The sequence below is a fragment of the Mizuhopecten yessoensis genome, unplaced genomic scaffold (genome assembly GCF_002113885.1).
Source record: "Mizuhopecten yessoensis strain PY_sf001 unplaced genomic scaffold, ASM211388v2 scaffold11141, whole genome shotgun sequence".
Classification (NCBI taxonomy): domain Eukaryota; kingdom Metazoa; phylum Mollusca; class Bivalvia; order Pectinida; family Pectinidae; genus Mizuhopecten; species Mizuhopecten yessoensis.
In genome coordinates this window covers 254640-278340 of record NW_018408900.1, presented here as the reverse complement: position 1 = coordinate 278340, position 23701 = coordinate 254640, and the positions used below count along the sequence as shown (strand labels likewise).

Sequence of the window (23701 nt, the reverse complement as noted above, 5' to 3'; positions counted from 1 at the left end):
ACCGTATTGGTCCTTTTAGGTGAGATAAAAACCCCACCAATGGCCCCAAATTAACTAGGACTGTCGCCTATGGGCTAAAAAATAACCCCTTCCCCTTGTTCCGGCTGCTTGTTGGCCCTGTAGGGCTAAAAGATCAAGGGTCATGAAAAAGTCTAACCTCAGATGTTGTACCTAAACAGCGATTGAAAAGACAAATATCGCTACTGTGACCTTTGACCCCATGACCTCAGAATTTTTCCGTCTGTGGTTGAAAATTTGGGCGATTATGCATGTCATGCTTGTTGATAAAAATGCATAGGGATTGTCTCCCTTTGCCCGTTTTTTTTTCATATTGTGTAAACTATAGGAGGAACATTCTTCACATGATTCTCAACACACACCGAATCTTAAAAGATTCAGTTGAAAATTGTTGGACTAGTTGTGATCATGAGCTGGGTTATGGAAAGAGACAGACAGCATTACAACATAATAGGCTCCACATTTGGTGGGTGTGTAAATACAAGAGGTCCAATGGGCCTGTACGTATCTGTAACCTTAAAGTGGACTAAAATAAAGCTACAGACAGAATTTCAGTGTCTTGACTCAAAGTCATTCAAAAGAACCTGCTAAAAGATTTAAACACATTTAACCCCTAGCTGTGTCCTTGAAAGTCAAACAAGGACAAAGTTTAAAGCCTTTCATCGAAGAATGCAACTTGCCCGAAATATCACTATCGTAGACTTTTCGTTTATTGAGAGGAGGATTTTTAAATAGTTTATACATAATTGACATGTAACCTTGTAGTGTGTCAAGGTCATTCACATGAACAAACTCTTTATCTGATCATGCTACTGGTAACATATCACCAACGTTTGCATTTGGTTATTCAGAAAAAGTCTTTTAAAGTTTTTAACATATTTGACCCCTGTGACCTTGAATATATATCAAGGTCATTCATTTGAACAAAATTTGAAAATTGAACCCCTTCATCCCAGCAGGTTACTGGCAAAAAATCATCACCCTAGGCCTTTTGATTATTCAGAAGAAGTTGTTGGATTTTTTTCTTTCTTCAGAAAATCAACTCCAATAAGCTTGAATGCAAGTCAAGGTCATTCATTTGAACAAACTTGGTAACCCTTCATCCCAGCATACTACTGGCCAAATATCATCCCCCTAGGCCTCTTGCTTCTTCAGAAGAAGTTGTAGTAAAAAGTTGATGTCAGGCGAGGGTCATTGCATACTGGTATAACCTCAATGGGCCAGGTGAGCTAAAAGAACAAAACTTGATGAAACTTTAATACCATTTTAATAAATTATCAAATTGCAGGAAACTGGTTTAGTATTGAAAGTCTATTCATTTCTTTTCTTCTTTGTTGGGTTTAGTGTCCAATAATAGACTACACATCAGTGTTGTCCACAGGGATAGGATGGCTACAAATGTCAAAGTAAATCTGAGGCCTTTGAACCAAGGGGGATAACCATAGGAAACCATGTCCATATAGCATGCTCCTGCAAAGCCTAGCATAAGAGTCAACGATGAAAGGGGACTTGGCATAAGAACTCCAGCCCAGGCGACCAAGGAAGGGGTGACACTGTAACACAGATTGAACCAGTTGGGCTGCAGGATGCTGTCCTCAGGAATTGTCATCCCCCATCGGATACCTCCTAAGAAGGACAAGATGGTGGCACCATAAACCAGCTGGGCAAAAGCTATGTCAGGCATGAACAATTGATTCATAACAAGGTATGTGGGGGCGGCCACAAAGGGAATGAGGCCAGAGAATCCCAACACAAGTGCAGGAACAGGAGAGGCTTTCAGTTCCTTGAGACTTCCCAGCACAGTCAAGGCGGTTGTTTTTCTGTCCTCATGGAAAAGTCTCTTCTGATATGTATTTGTTACTTGTGCTTCAAATCTTTGCAATATGAAACTTGTAGGTAATATTTTTGCACACACTGACTTTGTTATATAATGGCCATTGTAGCTGGACAAATTCTTCACTAATACAGTTTGTTTACTATCAGTAGTCACATTATTTGAACTACGTCTTTTCTGTAAGTCTGATAACACATGTACAGATGTACTACTGACACCTCCATATCCATTAACAGAGATCGTGTATGCCGATCCATGACCAGGTAATTTAGTCCATACTTTCTTTACACAGGAAAAACTTGCATTGAAACTTTTGATCATTGTATGCCAAGAAGGGAAAATGAGACTGGTGTGCAAGAGATGACCTGAAATAAGAAAAAAGTATAAAACATTTTAAGTCTTATTCTGACAATAGACATATCTTAAAAATAATTAACTTTGTTCTGCATAATAAAATATATATTTGAATTTCAAATACAACATATTGAAAACATATCAAGAGAATGATATTGTGAAAAGGGGTTTCTACTCTGTCCATTTGGAACTAGTGTAAGTCTAGGACGAGCTTTATATAGAGCCGACAAAATGTACAGACGGCTGGCGGATCAATGACCTTGTGATAGATGCGTTGACGGTTGTGTTGTCATTGCATTGCAAATATATATGACAGATGTGCTTTTGCCCCAAAACTGTGACTTCACAACATTCGCTTTGTAAAAGGTCTTACCGGTTAGCCACTGTCAAGCCGCTGAAGTAATAACAAATAAAAACAAGTCAATTATTAATATGTTTTATTGCTAACACAAAAACATGTAAATTTAGAACTAGAAAGAAATCATTTGTACAAAAATATACGATATCGTTATCAAATTGAGCTGACTGTCCTGGCATATTAATGTTATGTTTGTTTTTTCAATAGCATATGCGACATCCTGTGATCACAAACATGGCGGCTGTTTCAAAACTCGTGGAGTTTTGCAGAAATGAAATTACAAAATTCCTACATGTATAATAGACTTTCATTTCAAAGTGAAGAACGAACGGAAGTTCTGCGATTATGGTATACAATGACATAATCCACAAGTCTGAAGTCTGAAAATAGTACTAAATTATCCATATCTGCTGTATAAACTAAAGATATAAACTTCCTCGGACATCTAGATCTGTACTATCTATCTATCTCTATCTGTAAATACTTCAACGCCTTCTTTCGATTATTCTGTGTACATGTTGAATAAGAAAATTTTGGTCAGAGGTATTATCAATAATTCTGGCAACCATAATCCTATGATTAGAAGCCGTCAAACCACAGGGTCACGTTACAATCACACATATGCTAGCCTATTCCGTCTTTGCGTATTGCAGAGTTATCTTCTCTTGAGAGCAGGTATTGATTGTCACGTCAGTAACGTCATTAATTTTTGAGAAAACGACGTAAAGAAGATAACTGCAATACCCAAAGACGGAATGCTGATATGGGTCACAACACACACAAACATACATGTTTATGTGTGTTGTGACCCATATCAGTATATAGCATATGTGTGATTGTAACGTGACCCTGTGGTCAAACGGTACATTCAGTTAGCTGCGATAACGTAGCTTTCTGATGCTGATATATTGTTTTTTATATTGCGGCCGGCGTAGAAGAGGCCAGGTATTAATATTGGTACTACATTTCAGTACTTAAATTAGTAGTCCGAATTATTCTGACGTTTTATCGACTTTTTTCATATCGGTCTGTCGTCGTTTATGACGTTAATCGACGACAGACCGATATGAAAAAAGTCGATAAAACGTCAGAATACTTCGGACTATTAAATTAGATGTCGCATAACTATGACTTTTCGTATTTTAATAATTAAAATTAATTATTTTCTTTGGCTACATCAAACCACAGACTTTATAGCAATTTCTAAATCTAATACTGTGATCAAAAGTTTGAAATGTCAGCTTTTTCTTGTATACACATATATAGATTTATATTTAGATGTGAGGTTAGAAAATGCATAAAATTGTCACATGTTATACTTCAAGCAATTTTCTATTTCAGAATAAATTTGAAATGAAAAGTGATGGTGGAAACAGTTTTGCTGATAATGAAGACAGTAATGATTCTGTCATTGACCTCGCTTCATCACCAGAATTGTCGACCCAAAAACCTGACAAGAAAAGAAAACGCGATAAATCAATTCTACAGTCCATTAATTGCAAGGTTATTATATATTGCTGTATACTGGGACTATAGCAAGTGTTACCATGAATAATATAAGGACAATCTATCCCTGATGGCAACTTTTTCACATTTTACTCACACTCATATAAATTTATATAAGTATGTTAATTCAAAATATGTTTTTTTTTTAAGGTAGATCAGCAATAAATTAGCAATTATTTAACAATAGCAATGGTGAACAATGCTTAAACAAAATGAAAGTGTGAGACCATGGTGTATACTTTCATACCGATATTTACAGTACTAGCTAGCCTGCAGGCAGATATTGAAAAAATTAACAATCCCACCAATATTTTCATATGTAGTTAATAAGGAAAATGTTTTCTAGCATCTGACATAAAATCTCCTAGCCTTAGCTGTCAAGCTAGGAGAACTATATACCACAGTCATATAATATATTTTAACTTTATACACAAACAGTGTATCAAGCTATGACTTATTGAGTACTTTGCCTTGTTTGCCAGGTTTCATCATGTGACAAAAGGGCACCCAATAAAATGCTTGCCCACACATGACAAATCACTTTATACCAATAAATTATTATTTTAAAACCTCAAATAGTGCTACAAGGTTATAGTTGGTATACATAGCCTCAGTATACGTGCAATCAGTCTGTGAGACTCTTTTTTCTTTTCATCAATGTCATTGATATTTTACCTGTAATAACTCCAAAATATGTACCTACCCCATGTAAAATTAATTTCATGAAATTAATTTTCTATACTTTGTTGCAAGGACATCAGTGTTCCACTCAACATGCATGTCATAGGGATAAATAATTAGTTCATGCTCTAGACAAATTTAAGTGAAACAAATTGTCAGAAAAATGTATGTAATTATTAATCAACAGTAGTAAAGGAAAAGCGTGTCACTAGAATTTACATATCTTATTTGCACAGCTGCAGTAATTACTGATATCTTTATAGATATTGTATTATTTCATAAACCTGTTCATTTTTGTATTTTATTTTTACAAATTACTTTTTTTAACAGAATTCTGCAAAGTGGGTAACATCATCTTTTGGTGATTTTGATGCATTTGATTGCTTTGCTGCTTCCTCTCGCCCAGCCAAGTCTGCACCGAAGCGAGCAAACACCACTAGTTCTAGTCAGTCTATCCTGAAAGTGTCTAAGTCAGCCACAACCAGCATTAGCAACACAGCTGACCAATCAAAAGCCAGTAAAACTACACCCCAGATAAACAGTGAACAAGTCTCATCATCAGGTGACCGGTGTTGGTTGTCGGGGAAGAAAAGACCAGCTTACGAGTCGGAGTTGTGGTCTGACAAATATGCTCCTAATAATCAGGTTAATTTAAACAGTGAAAGTGTATTTGTCATTCTTTGTGGCATATTCCTAGGGTAGCAGTGTACAGTAGCGTACGGTGGCCATGGGTGATATTTTTGTACAATGAATAACCCCTGTAATACGACATGTATCAAATTTAGAAAGAAAAAAAGCAGCACTAAAATTGGCATATATATGATGAAGTGGACTATGTGGGCTTCATATAATTTAAAAAAGATAAAAAAAAATCGAATTTGGTTTGAGACTACAGTTTTGGCCATTTACAAATCTGTTTCTACACAACAAAAGCTAGCTTTTCATGTAGTCTATTTTTGTACTTAGCACATGTGAACATATTGTGAAAAATCCAGTTGAATGACCTTTGCTAAAACGTCAGTATTTCTGTTATCAAGTAGGTGATATTTAATTTAAGACAGGCTTTAAGAAAAAAATTACTGCTAGAGAGGGTAAAATTTTGGGTTAAAAATCATGTTTTTTGTGTGTTTTTTTGATGTGGTAATCATGGTTTTTACAAGTCCCAAATCTGGGGAAAACACTTTTTCAAAAAACCCACCTTTTTCCTCTGAAAAAATGTATCCAAAATGTAGTTTATAAATATGAATATATATGTAGGTGTGTTGTGCAGGATGAACCCACTATCCATGTTTATCTGAGACATGCCCTTCATTTTTAGGATCAGGCCATTTCTACTGTACTCTGCTACCTAGATAATCCAGTATACTGTTTGAGAAAGAGAAAAAGGAAGAAGTAATCTCCCTTGAATTTACTTTTACATCTTTAATTTGGGATGACAAGATACTGTTTAAATATGAAAAGAAACTATCTACGGAAATGATATTCACTAAAGACTTTAAGTTGCATATGAGTTTTCTTGCTTATAAAAACAAAAATTCATCTTCTATGAAAGAGTAATTTACAATGTTAAATGTAATTTGACCATGAAGGTGTAATAGATATTTGTATTTATTTCAGGGTGACCTGGCTGTACACAAAAAGAAAATAAGTGACTTAGAAACATGGTTTCAAACACATCTCAAGGCACAGGCAAAGGTTTGTTTACAGGTTACATGTATTAAAATTAAGTCGAGTTTCTTTACTAATCTACTGTATTTATCTGACAGTAAAGCTTGTTCACAAGCCCACCCATAATAAAACAATAAATGCTTTTTCATCGTCCTGTAACTAGCCCACTCCCCTTCTTTGGGTTGGAGATAATGTGTTTGGCCCCTGGACTTATTGGAGGATAAGTATGGTATAACAATGTATACCAGTACTAGAATGTGCTTGATATTGTACGAAAAGTAATTCATTCTTTTACTGTGTCAGAACATCATTCATCACAGATACCATTTGTTATAAAAGATCCTACATGCAATGTTTCCACAAATCAATATTGATGTTTATTGAAAGACGGCAACTTATATGGATCGTGACCCTGATGTGAATCGTTTAAAAGTTTATATGGGGTCAAATTCAATAACTAATGTGTACATGTGGAATATCTGACTGTGGTTAATTATTAACATAGTAATAATACAAAATACATTCTGTTTGTACTATTTGCCATTCACTCCTTATTACCTGTTAAAAGGTTAGACTTGGGAGTATTCAGTTTTACATGTCAAATGTATATGTTCTTTTTGGCTCCTTTGTTTAGCTGCCGCCTATTTTGATTCTTACTGGTCAGGCAGGGACAGGGAAGTCAGCAACGGTCAAAGTATTGTCCCGAGAACTCAAATGTGACGTCCAAGAATGGTCAAACCCTGTTGGATCAGACAGAGTTTGGAAGAAAAGGGATGAGTTTAGCACAGGTATAGTCTGACAGAAGGAGTTGATTTTAGAGGGAAAGGTTCAAAGTTGTCAGTGACATATTTGTCACAGGAGTTTTAAAGGGAGGAATCAGGTGTATTAGTTTTGCATGAGTATTGTTAGTGAGACCAGGTTAAGCTCTGGTCCCTCTGAAAATTTCTTTGCTAATGTGATTCACATTCCTTAAACTGCATTCGTTATAACATTAAAATTCTTATACATATATAATAAATAAAAGTTGATTTCATAAAACCATCATCGCTTACATTTCATACAATTATGTACACTTATCAAAACTCAGAAGACATCATTTTCATTTAAATGCATTAGTGGATTTATATTTTTGGGAGTACATAATGTATAAGTTTTAGGTGCTACATTTTGATTTTGCAAGTCATAAATAAAGTTATTCAATTCAACTCTGAACAAACTAATTTCTATGTGTTTTGAAATATGCTGTGATTTTTTTTTTATTTTTTTTATAGAATATTTCTTGAATAAATGGCTATTGATTCTTATAGATGAGAGTTTTTTTTAAAGCTGATATTGTTTTTGTGTGAGTACCAGGTATTGTATAAGGTGATTGGTTTGTAGGCCCGTACCAGTATGATGACATTCAGACAGAATCACAGCTGGTCCAGTTCCAGCACTTTCTCCTCCGTGCCAACAAGTACAACAAACTTGACATATTTGGGGATGGAAACACAGAGAAGAAAATAATTTTAGTTGAGGTACACATGATTCAGTCCTCAGTTAAGTGGTGGTACATATGATAAGATTAACATAGTCCTTGACTTTTCCATTTTAAACAATGATGACTTCTCAATGTTTTTTGTTCACACAGAATTCTGAACCAACGAAAAAGGTAAAAGTTTAGGCTACAGGCATACAGATACTGTTATTGTCTTTCTCACCAAATCAAAGACTATTGTGGTCATCTATAATACGGAAATTAAAAAACCAGCCTATAACTATAACGTGGATTCCCTACATATCACTCCCACAGAGTATCGACAAAGTCATCCTTAGTCAAGTTATATCCTTTATTGTCTCTGACAATCAGAGACTGTGGTGGCCATCTTGAACCCCAAGACAAAAATTTAATGTTGTCCATTTGATATAAATTATATCCCCAATGTATTACTCCGACAAATATCGACGAAGTCAGTCAGTCCTTTAGAACTCTAGTTATAACTGATATTATCTCAGTCCACCAGAGGCCATGGCAACAATCTTGAAAGAGAAGTTAATAATTAGCCATATAAAGTTTATCAGACAGATACACAGAAACACAGAGGGACAAGTTGATTCTAATATACCTTCCCTAATTTGTTGCCGGTGAGTAATTATGAAAATTAAAACCATCAACATCGTTGTTACCAAACACATTATCCCAGCCAGCTATACTCCAGCGATTGCCTGTTGCCCTTCCATCTATTTTCCTTAATGTTAACTTCAACATTTGATAGATTTGTGACTAATGGTTCACTTGCTAGATTCATATTTAGCTGTGATCAAGGCTAAGGCTGACATTGTCACTGTATATGTACGACTCCATTACTAAAGGAATTTTATCAAACCTCATACTATAGAGATAAAAAACACATGAATATTCTATCAAAGTGATCAAGTATGATGAATGAGCTTCCATTTCAAGGTTCGAGGTTCAATGTAGCCATTACTATTTATGCAGAATTATCAAACATTTACATGATCACAGACATTCATTTCTTACAGGCATTTGGTAGGAGTTTTCCCAATGTCTGTAGTATGGTCCAGTGTCATTGATTCTTTATCTTTGACGTTTTTGTTGTAGGAATTTCCCAATGTGTTTTATAGAGATGCTTCAGCCTTCCATGAAACCCTCAGGTAAATTGAAATGTTTATGTTTACAATAGATGTAAGATCTCGTATTAAAACAAGTGTTATTGTAATAGTAGGATCGGTTCCTGTAAACTCTACTTGTTCTTTATCCTTTGTGCATTTATTAAAATTTATAAAATAATTTGATGAAATATTGCAAATAATAATTATTGCAACTGCATTTATCTAGCAATAAGCCCTAAGTTTCTGACACAAAATAGGGGTTGGCTTATTACAGGTCAATGTAAAAGTGTCTGTTGGCATTTCTGCTGAACTGCAATAGATATGCTTGTGCCTATTATGACAAGGGCTTATTGCTGGATAAATATGGTATACAATATATCTGTGAAATCTTTGAACTGAACTGAATTTGCATGCAATTCTCCTCAAGATTTACTGCAAAACAATCTATAAAAGATCACTGCATTTCAGCTGGAATTCATTTATATTGTAGGAAGTATGCCCATGTTGGGAAGTGTCCGTTAGTGTTCATTGTGAGTGACTCCACCAGTAGGGACTCGGCCAGTTGTGAACGTCTACTGTTTCCCAAGACACTACAGCAGGACCTGCGCATAGATAATATCAGGTAGACATTGGAAACCGAACCCTATAAATCTACTGGGGTATATATATGAGCTACAGAAAACAATATTCACCACACTGACATAATGATATGCTGAAATTAATTTTTAGAAGATAACATCTTTCACTTTCATGAAAATTTAAATTTTGGAAAATAGGAGTTTGCATATAAGTTTTAAAAAGGATTTGTTTAACCTTTATTCAGTTTCAACCCGATTGCTTTGACAAGCTTGACCAAAGTGCTGACAAGGATTGCCACCAAAGAGGCCTCACAGGTAACTTGTGCCATATTTGTTATATTGAGTGTGTCATTGAAGACGGATTTTAAAATTTCAAAACTTCAAGTATCAGTTGCACTGTAAACTCAGCGGCTTTACATCACCAATAAGACCTGTGTATACTGACATCATGTCTAACTTGACTGATATGTTGTGTCACACAGGGTGTCATATTGGGAAGGTTTTACTGTATTTCAATATCAAATATACAAATGATGGGTACCTGTATTTGCTTCATTACTGTTTAAGGGACTTCACAAATTTACTGCCCCAACTCATGCCATCCTGGAGTCCATTGCAATGTCTAGTGCTGGGGACATCAGAGGAGCAATCAATACTCTCCAGTTTGCCTGTCTCAGAGGTATTTCTTCAGATAGGACAGTGTTTTTTAATCCTTTTTGGGTAATACAAATGATTTTCTCTAAGCAAAGTTCATCACATATCGACAAACATATCTCAGGTTTGAGGGATATATATTGAAAGCTGATAAAACTCAAACACTTGTTATTTACAAAATTGTCCTTTTATGATGTCTACATGTTGTATTACCTTTGAGTTATTATGTTCTAAAATATGGGGGGGGGGGGGGGGGTGTAAAATTGCCTTTGGTGTTAATAGATGAGATGAAATTGTTTTCAAGTAAATGGTGATTTGCAAAATAATATTTATGTAAATGTGACACTGTTAATTGAGATGTCTAGGGTATGCTGGTATTTTGGTTTATTGCACCAGTTATATTGTGTGGTTCCCAGATACCAAGGACCTTTTACCAAGTGCTCTAGTCAAAGGGAAACAACCTGTGAAGAAACCGAGAGGAAAAGCCAAGTCCAAGTCATCGGACAAGAAAGATTCAGATCTTGCTTCTATTGGAGGACGGGATACTTCTCTCTTCTTGTTTAGGGCATTGGGCAAAATTCTCTACTGCAAACGTGAGTGTGACTAAAATTCTTTAATATTAAAGTTAATGTTGGCAAAAGTATTTACTTTTACTGCAAAGGTAAGTGTGGGCAAAATCATTCTATTGTAATCATGAATGTAGGAGCAACATTTTCAACTGCAAATATGAATGTTGGAAAATATTCTTAACTGCAAATGTGAGTAGGGGCAATTTTTTTAATGTAAACATAGTATAAAGTACAAAATTCTCTTCTGCAAACATATTAAATTATGAGCAAATTCCCTATTGCAAACATTACCATGGATGAACTTCTTCAGTGGAAAGGTAAGTACATTCAGTCATTGTATTGACAAAGTTTCTAAGTGCAAAGAAAGTATGTATGAGACTGTCAACTGCAAAGGTGTATGGCATTTATTTATACAACAAATTAAAAATGAATCTCCCATCATGTATAGAAGCAGAAATAACCAGTGTGTTATATATTGCTAGGAGATGATCCCAGCGCTCACCCAGACGAGCCTAAACTTGCTGTCCACCTTCAGGAACATCACCGGGACCCTCTCATCATTAACCCAGAGGTGACTAGGGATAGTTACAAACATGTCTCTTACTACATGATTTCTTCAGTGCTGATTTAATGAAGTAAAATTTCTTTGTCATCATAGCAAGAAATTGGTTGGGTCAGAATAATGTAGGTTGTATTCAATATTTAATGGGCAATTTTTTCTTATATTTTTGCCAAAGAAGTATTTTGAAGTGGGTTTTAAAACCAGTTAAACAGTCATTGACTGATATTGTCCATTGATTTTGCTCAGGATGTCGTGGAGAAGTCGCACCTGTCTGGGGACTACTTCAGTGCCTATCTACACCAGAACTACATGGAGTTCTTCACTGACCTGGATGATATAGCACGGGCATCACAGTACCTAAGTGATGCAGACCATCTGACTGAAGACTGGGCAGTAAGTTTTACTTGTCATGACATTACCGTATGAGCTAAATGGGGGTGTTTTAAAAAATACAAGTTAAAGTCTAAAGCAAAACATGAGTTAAAAGGGATGTGGAACTGAATCCTGAAATCCATGCTGGAGGGTGAATTGTTTATAATAATAAAGAAATCTAGTAAATTTATATATATATATATATATATATGTTTCAAATTTTACTTTTATAATGATCTGTTTTATAGAACTTAAACAAGAATTCCACGGGAGTGGATGTGTCGCCTGCTAAGCACTTTTAGTATTAAAGAAAAGTGTTTTGGCTTGAGTTATCGTGTAAACAGATATGCAAAAACGCGGAAAGTTGAGACTAGACAGAAAAACCCTTTTGAACATTATTGCTTCTAGCATTACCGTACACAATTTGAAAGGTATTGATTGAAAATTGAAAAAGCTCTTGCATTTTCTACACAATGCCCTTATTTGGAAATATAAGGGGCATAACTCCACCAAAAATGCACTTATACTTCTGAAATACAAAAAAAACTTGTTTCGGACGACGCAATCGACGTGGACGCCTACAAAGTAATACCTATATGTTGCCTCGCGTTGCAGGCGACACAAAAATTGACTTCACAGCAATAATATGATAGCAACATGAAAAGTTTAAGGATGGAATTTAACCCTCAAAGACATGTATTTGAGATTTTTAATGTCTCATGATAGAATTGTGACATGTTCAATATCTGTTAAAAGGGTTTGCACTACAGATTTGGTTGTATACTTTTTGACAATAGATATTTTATAGATACATGTATGACCTTTTTATAATTCACGAGATAAGTATGGTCAATGATGCTGTAAATTAACTTGTTTTAGCAGTTATTCTATTTAAGCACCTCTTGCACTTTAGATAATGTTTTAAAGTGTTTCTGTATATTGTTCTCTTTTGAATAAATTGTGGGTTCACCCATCAATGTGTTAATCTATTAAATTTGGATAATATTTGGATACAATTTCAGTGCACTAAAATAAGAAAGTTGACAGAACATGATGAAAACTATGAATATAGCAAATTTTGGTCATTATTTACACTAGACTTGTGATGTCAGCAGTGCCAATATTTCTCTTGCAGTCTCGGTCAGTGTTACAGCAGTATGCAGCATCAGTCGCCACAAGGGGGATAATCCATGCTAACTCTGCAAGAGCAAGGTTTTCATCAGCCGGGTCTGGACTTGGATGGAAACCGTTACACAAACCGCAGTGGTACACTGCCATAAAACAGGTAAGCATTACCTTCTTCTGTCGCTGTGCCTTCTCTAGCAAATTTCTGAAATTATTTGCACTTTTAAAATGAAGTGTTCCTATTATTTTCCATACTAAGACAGGCTTTCACATTTTTGTTGTTGTTTGTTTTATTAATTTTTAGTTTCCCTGATATACAATACACACTATGCAGATATGATAACTCTAGTAGCTTCATTCCAAAATACAGAACGTTTTAAAGTATCAAAGGATAAAAAAAAGGTCCCATTTACTTACTTTTGTATTTTGGATAATGAAACAAAGTCCTATAACTGTCTGTGATACAATCTTATTAAAATCATCTGTTACATGGCTTCGCCTGGCGTAGTACAAAGTTAACGAAGCCATGTGTAACATATGATTTTAATCAGATTGTCTGTAATAAGTATTAAAGTTTGATAAGAATCAGTGTTGTGTAAATGTTTTATTCTCAGTTCTAAAGATTTATGAACATTTTTAGAGGTATTGAATTCTTATGTCCAACAGAACGAAACTACTGAAGAATTACTTGTAATTTGATCTCATTTTGTTTTCAGGCCAGAGACAGTTGTGAAAGTGCCAGGTGCCTTTTTAAAGGTATTTAACATTTATACCTATGGGGATTCCACGCTGACAGAGAAAATGTAGATAATGTTTTGTCTGGTTGAAGCGGTGGATGTGCATGAAATTTGACCTCTTGCACTAAAATGAGTACTCTATATGAGTTGCAATGTAAAAAAAATCTACAATTTTCTATACTTTACATAATTCAATCTCATTAAAATGAAACTTCTGAAAAGTGGTTGACTTGTTCAATAAATCTTATGTGAAATGCAGACTCAGTTGAGATCTTAAAACTCATTTTAATTAGTAAGTGGTTTTACTCTCCCTCAGAATACGCCTGGACACCAGAAATACTCCAAACAGAAATCCTGCCTTATCTGTCTGTCATCAACACTACACTGCACCAGCCAGGTGAGATAAGTATGATGGACCTGAGATATTGGGTGGAGTTACAGCCGAGTTGTAAATAATAATCATGTGTCTATGTTGTCTCACACTATCTAATGCAGTGCATGTCACCCTTGTAAAGTACTACTAGCATCTTCCTACTGGCTCTGCTAAGGTGTCAATCTAGTAAACGGAGGTCTAGAGTTCGATCCCTGGCTGAAGTATTAAAAATAATGACCTCCATTACATATTGAGTTATCCTAATTTTCCTTATTTTTATTTAGGTCAAGCATCATTTTTACAAGAATTCTGTAGGTTTTCTAAGTTAAAGATTCCAGGAAGGTAAGTTCACACATCCATAATGTTTTAAAAAATGTACCATCTTTATCACATGATTCTTAAAAACCAGAATGTTGACATACTCAACTTTTGAGTGTAAAATGTAAATATGTTGTGTAATAAATATTTCAAAGGGATACACAATTGTTCAGGCCAACTTTTCCACCATCCTTCACAGAGTTGTCTCCCATTGCGAGTGAACTTCTGCGACCACCTAGAGTGGAGAAAGTTTACAGATGCTGGTGATGTCAATTGAATGACATAACTTTTTGTAATTAGATAACATCAAATTATGTTCGGGCAGTTGGCAGGCACAGAAAGCAAGGTTTTTACAGACATTTGGGTATTGAATGTTAAACATTCCACAGAACTTTAGGTTTCAACATTAAAGAATCTCATTCCCATGATTGAGGTATCTTTGTCATACCCTCTATGTAGGGAAAGATTTGTTTAAACATATTTTATTGTACAAATATACAAATGGATCGGACAACAAGTTATTACAACTTAATAGAGTCCTCTCCTCAATACATATTGTAAAAATAGTGTATATGTTTTTGGGGAAAGGGAAAAAGGTAGGTTAAGGAAGGAAATGTGGGGTGGGAGGGGGTGGGGGTGATGGAGGGGACGGATGTTACCTAGAAAAGTAAACTTGTTAACTGAGAAATCGATCTGAATTTGTATAAATTAAAAATTAAACAGATTTCATGACATGCATCCTGGTAGAGTAATTTCAAAATGAACAGAATCAATGTAACAAATAAATCAGGCAAAATAATGAAAAACAATTTATAAACACATATAACAACTTAAACATAAATAAAAATAGAAAAGTAATTATAACTATCAAAACCTTTTGATGGATTTGATGTAATGATGCACATGTCTAAAGATACCTATGTAGTTTTCTATCAGGGAAAGATTCTGTAAGTGACCTGGAAAAAATTAAGAATGAGAGAAAAATCAGTATTCATGGTGTTTAAAAAATTTAAAACAAAAGCCTAGCAAATCTGTCAATAGTTGGCTGAGATGTAACACATGTTCTTCATGGATTGAATGTCTCTTTCCAAGAAGCAGTACATTTTCTGCTATATACAAATGATTTTAAAATTGGGGAAGACATCTTAAATATTACAGGTCCGAGAAACTGGATGAGAAAGATGTTGATACGGATGAATCTCCTCCTCCATCCCAAAGTATGGAGATCAAGTCTGTTCAGGATGATGATGAATTCGTCAGCAATAGCCAATCAAAAGTCAGAACTGCTCAGGAAGAGGAGGAGGAGCTAATAATAGAAGATTTTGATGACTGATGTAAATTTATACAAGTAGCTCTCTACTAGAGTAGGAAAATACAACCACTTGATTGTTTGTGGGAGTTCAGATAAGGTGCTACACCTCTGACAAACAGGAGAGACAACACAGCTGCTGTATCATTTGTTGGAGCGTTTAGGTGATGTGCTCTTCCCTTGTCTGACACGCTGTAGGGAGACAACACAAACTAGAAAGGAGACAACACAATTGCTGTAATTGTTTGTTTGAGCATAGAGGTAAAAATACTAGATCTCTTACTGACAGAAGGGACAACATAACGGCGACTGTATTATTTGTGAAAGAATTGAGTCTAAGTGCTTTACCTCATGTTTGTGAGAGAATAACATTTAAGTGCTTATTCGTCCTGCGTGATAATTAAATACAAGTGTCTAATGTGTTGTGAGAGAATTAAGTATAAGTGCTTTACCTCATATTTATGATAGAATTTTGTTAAATGTACCATGCATTCAAGACATTAAAGTAAAGTTTCTGTCGTAGGTTTACAAATTAATTTAAATGTTTGAATGTTTTCTTGAATATGCATTACCGATTGTAATTTAAAAAGAAATGCCTTAGACATTTTGTAGAGGATGGAGTTTGAAACTCGGATAATAGGAGTACTAGTGCTCCTATTCCCAGTGCCTTCTGTGGAGGCAGTTGTCGTAGATGGTACAAAATACACAACTGTAATCAATTAATTTTTATGGGTGTTTATTTTCCTGTTGATTCTTGCGTAAAGTTCACATATTGTGCAATTTGTTATTCAAGCACATCTCAACATGAGTTATTTGTTGATGTCAATTCTTCTCTTCATTTCACAAATTAAAACACTCGCCAATAAATCATTGTAAGCATAATCACGAAAAATAAGTATTGATTGATAAATGGTAATATTTTGTGAGGTATTATTTCTAGGTAGTTTGAACCTGAAGTTTCAGGTGTAGAAATAAACTTCTTGATAATATTTTTTCAAATGTTACAAGTGCTAGTTAAGTTATTTTTCACTGCTTAACTTATAACTGGGTCTGTTTATGTTTTAACCATCTGGCTAGACCCTGTATCGTTACAAACATGTTATTTCTGAAGTTATTTATTTGTGTCCTAAACTGTTACTCAACTGTACTTTGTGATTGTTAAGCAAACCAGTCATTTTAAATAAAGTAATTTATCCGATTTGCAATTATTTTGACATTAAAGTAATTTATACATTCTATCACACTTTCAAAAATTTAAATTGTACATGTATGCCAGAATCTGCTAGGGTCACTTTGAGTAATAAATGTCTCACACATTTCACTGGATTGATCAAGGACAAACAGTGAAACTAGTACGGAGGATATTATAAAATGGACACTACTTGATTACCTCCTTTTTTTACCCACAATACTTAGATGATCAGGTGTTGCCTTAAGTTTGAGATATGTCATCCAACTGTCATCTGGCCCTAAACATTTCTTGCTCACGATGTACTGGATGGACATTTTTCAAATTGAATTAGTAGAGACCTATTGTTACTTGGTTGCATATTCCGCCTTTGTGTATTACAGAGTTATCTTCCCTTGTGTGCAGGTATTGATTGTTACGTCATTGGTTTGTGTGAGAAAATTACGTTGTTTTCTCAAACATTGATGACGTTACTCTCACAAACCGATGACGTAACAATCAATACCTGCTTACAAGAGAAGATAACTCTGCAATACGCAAAGACGGAATATATGCATGTTTAATTTTGAAGCTTAATTGCAATAAAATAATGTCTGTTAGGTGGCCATGAATCTGGCAGTTAAAGTTGTATTTGCTTTTTCCAAAAATAATTACGGGAGGGATTTTTTGCGTATTTGACAAGTAGTTTTCTGTTAGTCCATTGTTGTGCATGAACAAGATGACTGGGAGGTGGCCATCTTGGATTTTGACAGCTAAAAGTTTGTTATCACTTTTTTTCATTTTATCTACAACGTCAGTAATCTAACAACATCAAAATAATACATATAACCACAAAAAATAATACAAAAATTGTATATCACTTGCGCGGGGATGAATATATCGCTGTGTGAAAATGCCGTGAAATGTCACAAAAAGATACCAGACAGGTCGGAGAGATAGAAAAATCTAGGATGGGGTTTCATGTGGGATATCCCTGTCTTAAGTTCGAGAATAGTTTGTCCAGAGGCTGGTGATTGAATTGCTCACAATACTCTTGTTCTATATGGTCACAGCCTATTCCCTTATAAATATGGGATGAACTCTTCCCTTTTTAAAGATGACATACAGTCAAACCTGTATTAAGAGGCCACCCAAGGAACCGGCAGAAATTGGCTACTTAAGACAGGTGGCTGCTAAAACCAGGCTCAACAGAAAATCACAACCAAGTTTTCATACATCCATGGGTTATAATGAAAATTTCCCGGCAATATAGGCTGCTATGTTATTTTGAACTTTTCTCCCTTCATCAACAGGGGTACGATTTCATACTTGAATATAAATGCATAATCAATGAAATACAAAGGCGTTTTGGTGATTAATTTCTTGAAATGATGAACTTATTTTTGTTTGGCTACACACGTGTTCCATATACGTTTTGCGCTAGCAGACAACCACCAGTACTGAAATCTACATGTAGATCTACTATTAATGAAAATCTGCATTGCGATGTATTCTGATCTATGTGGTTCAAATAGTTTTCTAATGAAATGATATATCAGTATTTAGTTAATTAATGACTTATAAATAAATCACTCAATGAATCTAGAACTTTGCAAGAATCTTTGAGCTTTTAACTTAACGTAACGGTTTATTCACAGCACCCATGCGCCATATGGAAAGGTTAACACTAATGTCCTGATCTGGCACAGCTATTACAAACCAAATAAATATATTAAAGAAATAAATCACGACGTAGTATTGAAAAAAGAAATCTGATTCAGCGTCTGCACTGTGAAATTTATCCTTTGGACATGTGTGCTTCGTTGAGCTAGAAATAGTGACTGGCAGACCGGAAGCAGTTTTGTTTATAAAACATTGTTGATGGGTCGGTAGGACCTGTCCCAATTTGCAAGCTGAAAATCGCTGTGTAAACAACTTGTCAATTCAACGTGTCAAACCTCAGGCCATAATAAATTAATTGCTAGATTCTCATCCAAATTCTTTTCAAAATTGGGGCGGGGGGGGCGAATTTTATTTTTTATTTTTTATTTTTCCTAAAATTTGAAATGGTTGCAAATGTGTTAAAATAGTGCAATAAAGGCGCATGTTCAGTGTACATTTATCTTTATTTTTTGTTAATAACAACTTTGAGTATGCAGTATACACATTGAACACCATTTCACTGTTCATGCCACATATATATATCTGTACTAACTTTTGGTATGAATACACACCACATTACTTTTTCACATATCGTCCTCTTTTAATTACAGTGACCTTGCCATTGGCCAAACAGTTCTGGCATATGGGGTAGTTTTCCTCAGATGTAGCCACATTGTCATCTGTGCCACAATGGAAGCATACTGCTTCGAAACCAGCAGAGAAATAGGCCAGTTCAACTGGCCCATCACATTTCAGATTTTTTCTTACAAACACTGATTTTAACACATTTTCTTGTTTGGTTTTTACATCAGCGAAATCAAAACCACACGTGTACGACAAATCGCCCAACATAGTTTGCAATTCCTTTCTTTTCTTTCCTCTTACAACATGCTTGCAGTAGAGAAAACGAGGCTTGTCACATTCAGAACAGTATATCACCATTTCAACATTTTTAGCAGTTTGGGCGGTGGGTGAGAATTGCATACCATGCCCAGGACCTGGCTTGTGTCCTAGTGAGGGCCTGTGCTTTTCACTAGTTTCGTGTCCATATATGATGTAACTGATCAAAGGACTTGTACTTGTCACCAGTATCAGGTTCTGGGTCTGGCAGAAAGTGAAGTCCTTCAAAGGTATCTGCAGGTAAGTTTGGTCGTTTACAAAGAGTGCAGGTTGCCTTCCCACACTTTTTGACACAGAACATTTAAAGCTCCGAGGTACGACACCACTTCCCCCACCGTACATGCGCCATCACACTGGGTCAGTTCCACTTTCGATTTACCGGCCGAAAACAACGGCCCTGTTACCACACTCTACGGGCGCAGATTTGTCAATTGTTCCTTCGGCTAATTCATGAAAGACTTGCATTAATGTTTTAGTATCGGCTACTGAACACCCACTCCAATCTTTAAGAACGGCAAGTTGCCGTTTCAGCTTTAGAATTACAAAAACCATACTTGCAGACGACGAGTTTTCTACAACCGGATATTGATAATATAAAACTAATTTTTGAAGCGGAAAACGGAAAAAAAATCCGGATTTCGTATTTTCGTTTTTTTTTTGCAAATAAAAAAAATTGGGGCGGGGCCTCAAAGAGGGGGCGGGCGGGGATGAGAATCTAGCAAATAATTTATTATGGCCTTACCTATGGTTTTTAATTACACATTGTAATTAGCTTTGCTCTATTGAGATGTATTCTTGTTAATATATTGTGATCTTCTTAATGTCAATTTCTGGACAAAATGACGGCAGAATACAGGTGGAGATAACGTCTCGGGCCAGAGTGTTGTGACCGCTGGCCGCATTAGACAGGTGGCTGCTTATTTCAGGTTCATTATATAGTTTTTTTTCTATCGGGCGGACCACAGGCAGACCACATAAGGGAGGTGACTGCTTATTTCATGTGACCGCTAAAGCAGGTTTGACTGTATATACAAATTTAAATTGGCAAAAAACAGAGAATGTGAAAGCGAATTATTTAATTTTACACCAAAAAGATTGTAATTCAACAAACAAACGTTATTTACCCGAATAAAAATGAAAATACTTTCATTTAATCGTCAGCATTGTCGTCGCCGTCATCGACACCAATCTATTTAACTACGTCACTTTCTTTGGAATTATCATTGATCATCATCGTCATCACCAAGCATCATATTGACCACATCTAAACTTCTACGAAAAGAACGGATGAAACTGGTGTGTTGACTCTGTGCTCCTCTCGATCTCTTCAATCTTTTTCCCATTTCGTCTCCCCTCTGCCATTCGTTTCTTTTTATTTTGGCGAGCTCGCTCCAGCCTCTCTGTCTACTGTTGCGTCCATCGGCAAACCAATTTGCTAAAAAACACCCCAAAAGACCAACAAAATACTCCCAAAACGACCCCAAAACACCTCAACGGTAGCTTTCAGCTAAACATTTTATGTTTTTTATTTTAACTGTTTTACGTATCCTTGTATGCAACACATTCTATCGTCTGTGTTATGCTGCCAGAAAGTGGAAGTAACATGTGTCTGGCAAAATCTAACGCTGCTAGTTAGGGGAAGTACGGCAAGACAGTTTACCCAACACTGTCTTTTTTCAGACAATGTTACTGGAAATTCTTAAGTTAATGTCACCCTGGTGAAATACTAGCGGCTTCGATTCCTACAGACACGCATAGGGAGAACGTCATTTGAGCTAATTATAGGTCCCGGGTACGACTACTAGCAGAAGCATTGGGGAAATAATGACCTGCTACATTGGCGCCCACGTATAGGGAGATATTGACATATATACTTTCAAAATAATCGCTATGGCCCCTGGAAAACTCGGAACGAGACCTGTTCTGGAGGGAGGAGTATGTCATCCTGGTAAAAAAAACTAGCCACTCCTATCCGACCATATATATGTCATTTTTTTTTTTTACCGAAATTCGATATAAACCCCTTAAACATGTAAAATTACCTTGGTCACCTTAGTTTAGGTCCAAATATAAGCTGTAACAAATTCTCAGGCCCCTGTGGGTACAACGACATGACGATGTTAGAATAACGATGGTGCGATGATTTGATGGCGATGATGGTGCGATGACTTGATGACGATAGATAAAATAGAAATGGTTTCATTATCGGATGGAAATTGTATGATGTCGATGATAAGATGTTGATAGAAAGACAATATGATGAATATGGTGCAATGACATGACTGTGAAGGTCACGAATTGTGAAAAGTATATAAAGTATAGCGAATCAATTGTGAGTTAGATATGGACGTAGTATGAACTAGGTATGTGTCGTTTTCAAAGCTGCCGTGCTTTTAATTTAAATGGCAACACCATAGCCAGTCTTTACTCCAGACCCTTCGTAATGCTAGATAGTCAAACCAGTGCTTTTCATAGAAACGAAAAGGCGCCAGATGATGTTTCCTCCTGCAGAAATATTACCGTGCCATTGTCCTTGTCTACGCACGTTATGATGTGTCTGTAAGTTGTTTATGAAAAGCAATACCGTCGAAAAACAGAATATTGACATTATCATGTTCTATTATCTAGCAAATAAATAATGGCTTTCAAGTTTCTGCTGGTATTTGTGCGGGCTTATAAGTCAACTTTAGCAGTGACACAGGTTAAGTCTATCTATCTATTTGTGTGGAAATAGGACGTGACTCGTCAATCTATTTATTTTCTGTCAAATATAGGAGACATTGATGCAGTGTCAGGCCTCGCAGGTTTTGACACTGTATTTAGAGACTGAGTCAGTTCTATATATCAGGGTTCCTGCCGAGACAGGGATGCATGCTATTGTACATTGCATGGAAAATACGTAAATAGTTGTAAAGCGCCCCCGATACACATGATAATATCATAATTTTGTACGACAGATTGTACACGCATAAAGTCGTAACGAAAAAAGATAACTGCTGTCTGCCACAGAACAGGATACTAATTATAAATGTGAAGTTAATGTTGTTTTCAATATCGTTCAGCACAGTGCACTGACCTTGGTACACTTGCTGGGTTATAACATTATAAACACTATAACCTTGCCATCACTTTCCACGTGATAAAGAAATGTACATTTTGTATTACTCTCTAAATGTCGGGAATGATATACAGAATGGTACACGACTTAGGATCCATTCAACGAGGTCCAATTTGACGTGAAAAGATTTTCGGCCACCTGCCCGACCACGTAGATTTTCTCCAGGCACACTGCTTTCTCCATGCATTAAAACCCAATGTGTACTTTCACCCAGTAATTTCTGAAAAAAAGGTGATCCAATCTTCAACTGTTAGAGCTCTACTCAAACTTCCATCATTGAGGCCTGAAGAGGGGGGACATCTCTCTCGATTTAAAAAAAACCCACCGTCATTTGCACCCCTCCCCCAACCCCTCCGGATAAGTCTCTGTGACGATACATGTGTACAGATAAGGTCATGGGCCCTCGAGGTTTTCCATATGTACTGTCTTTGTTACCAAACTCTTCAAACGTGAATACAGATACCAGAGTTCATCCCTGTCGTCACCGCGACGGGATCTTTTCTGTAAAGCTCATTTAATAGATCCAAGTGTGATAGCGAAAGTGATCTGGGTATGTGTAAATATTTATATAGACCGAATACCGATTGTCACCTAGATTAACCTTAGTAAACTACCTACTGTACCATGACCTTCCAAACGATTCTGTTTTTCTCTCACGAAATCATTTTTTGTGTGAAACGTCAAATCCAACATACATCACAATATTATATTGCTGGACAACGAATATTAATTTAGTTACTAAAACTCCTTTAAGCCCACAGTACACTTAAAAAAAAAATATTACGCATAAAACAACACGCGATAAAATGGTTGTTTGCTTATATTTATATTAACTATACATAATGCATTTTTTTTATTTGACATCATTTTGTTCAATAGAAACCAGAATAGATCAACGTTGAAATATTTAACAAATACTGATATTTTAACTAATCCTTGCCTTGAACACCAACTGTGCGAGTACTAGATTTCTCCGGGTACTCCGATTAACTCCCTCTATACTGCCATCCGGGCTAAAAGAATGGTTGATATCAATTGATAAAAAATGATAAACACTTGTTGTTAAATACGTTCTTGCTGCATTATATTCTCTCGGTAACAGAGAACATTGTCGTACGACTAGACTCGCACAACAAACAAACACCTAAACAAACAAGCCTATAACTTACATGTGTACAGTACATGACCGGGCCATTTACGTCCCACCGCAGCTAGACGAGCTTT

General features: G+C 35.8%; 2 protein-coding genes across 3 annotated transcripts; one reads left to right on the top strand and one right to left on the bottom strand.

The window, feature by feature from the left end:
* Positions 1 to 1266: 1266 nt before the first annotated feature.
* LOC110466679 (transmembrane protein 69-like) lies at positions 1267 to 2613 on the bottom strand. Of its 2 annotated transcripts, none has more exons than XM_021523358.1 (2): positions 2580 to 2613; positions 1267 to 2217 (listed from the first exon to the last, which is right to left on the bottom strand). In XM_021523358.1, the coding sequence occupies exon 2, from the start codon at positions 2171 to 2173 to the stop codon at positions 1334 to 1336; it is 840 nt and encodes a 279-aa protein (XP_021379033.1). In that variant the 5' UTR covers positions 2174 to 2217; positions 2580 to 2613; the 3' UTR covers positions 1267 to 1333. The 2 variants fall into 2 exon arrangements, with proteins under 2 accessions (XP_021379033.1, XP_021379032.1); XM_021523357.1 differs by lacking the exon at positions 2580 to 2613 and adding an exon at positions 2466 to 2566.
* A 178-nt stretch (positions 2614 to 2791) lies between these two features.
* LOC110466699 (cell cycle checkpoint protein RAD17-like) lies at positions 2792 to 17229 on the top strand. The gene is made up of 18 exons (XM_021523394.1): positions 2792 to 2912; positions 3906 to 4067; positions 5082 to 5396; positions 6369 to 6446; positions 7054 to 7207; positions 7800 to 7936; positions 9022 to 9074; positions 9523 to 9654; positions 9856 to 9925; positions 10178 to 10289; positions 10681 to 10857; positions 11316 to 11404; positions 11642 to 11788; positions 12903 to 13052; positions 13609 to 13648; positions 13946 to 14026; positions 14287 to 14344; positions 15479 to 17229. The coding sequence occupies exons 1-18, from the start codon at positions 2910 to 2912 to the stop codon at positions 15651 to 15653; spliced, it is 2133 nt and encodes a 710-aa protein (XP_021379069.1). The 5' UTR covers positions 2792 to 2909; the 3' UTR covers positions 15654 to 17229.
* Positions 17230 to 23701: the final 6472 nt, after the last annotated feature.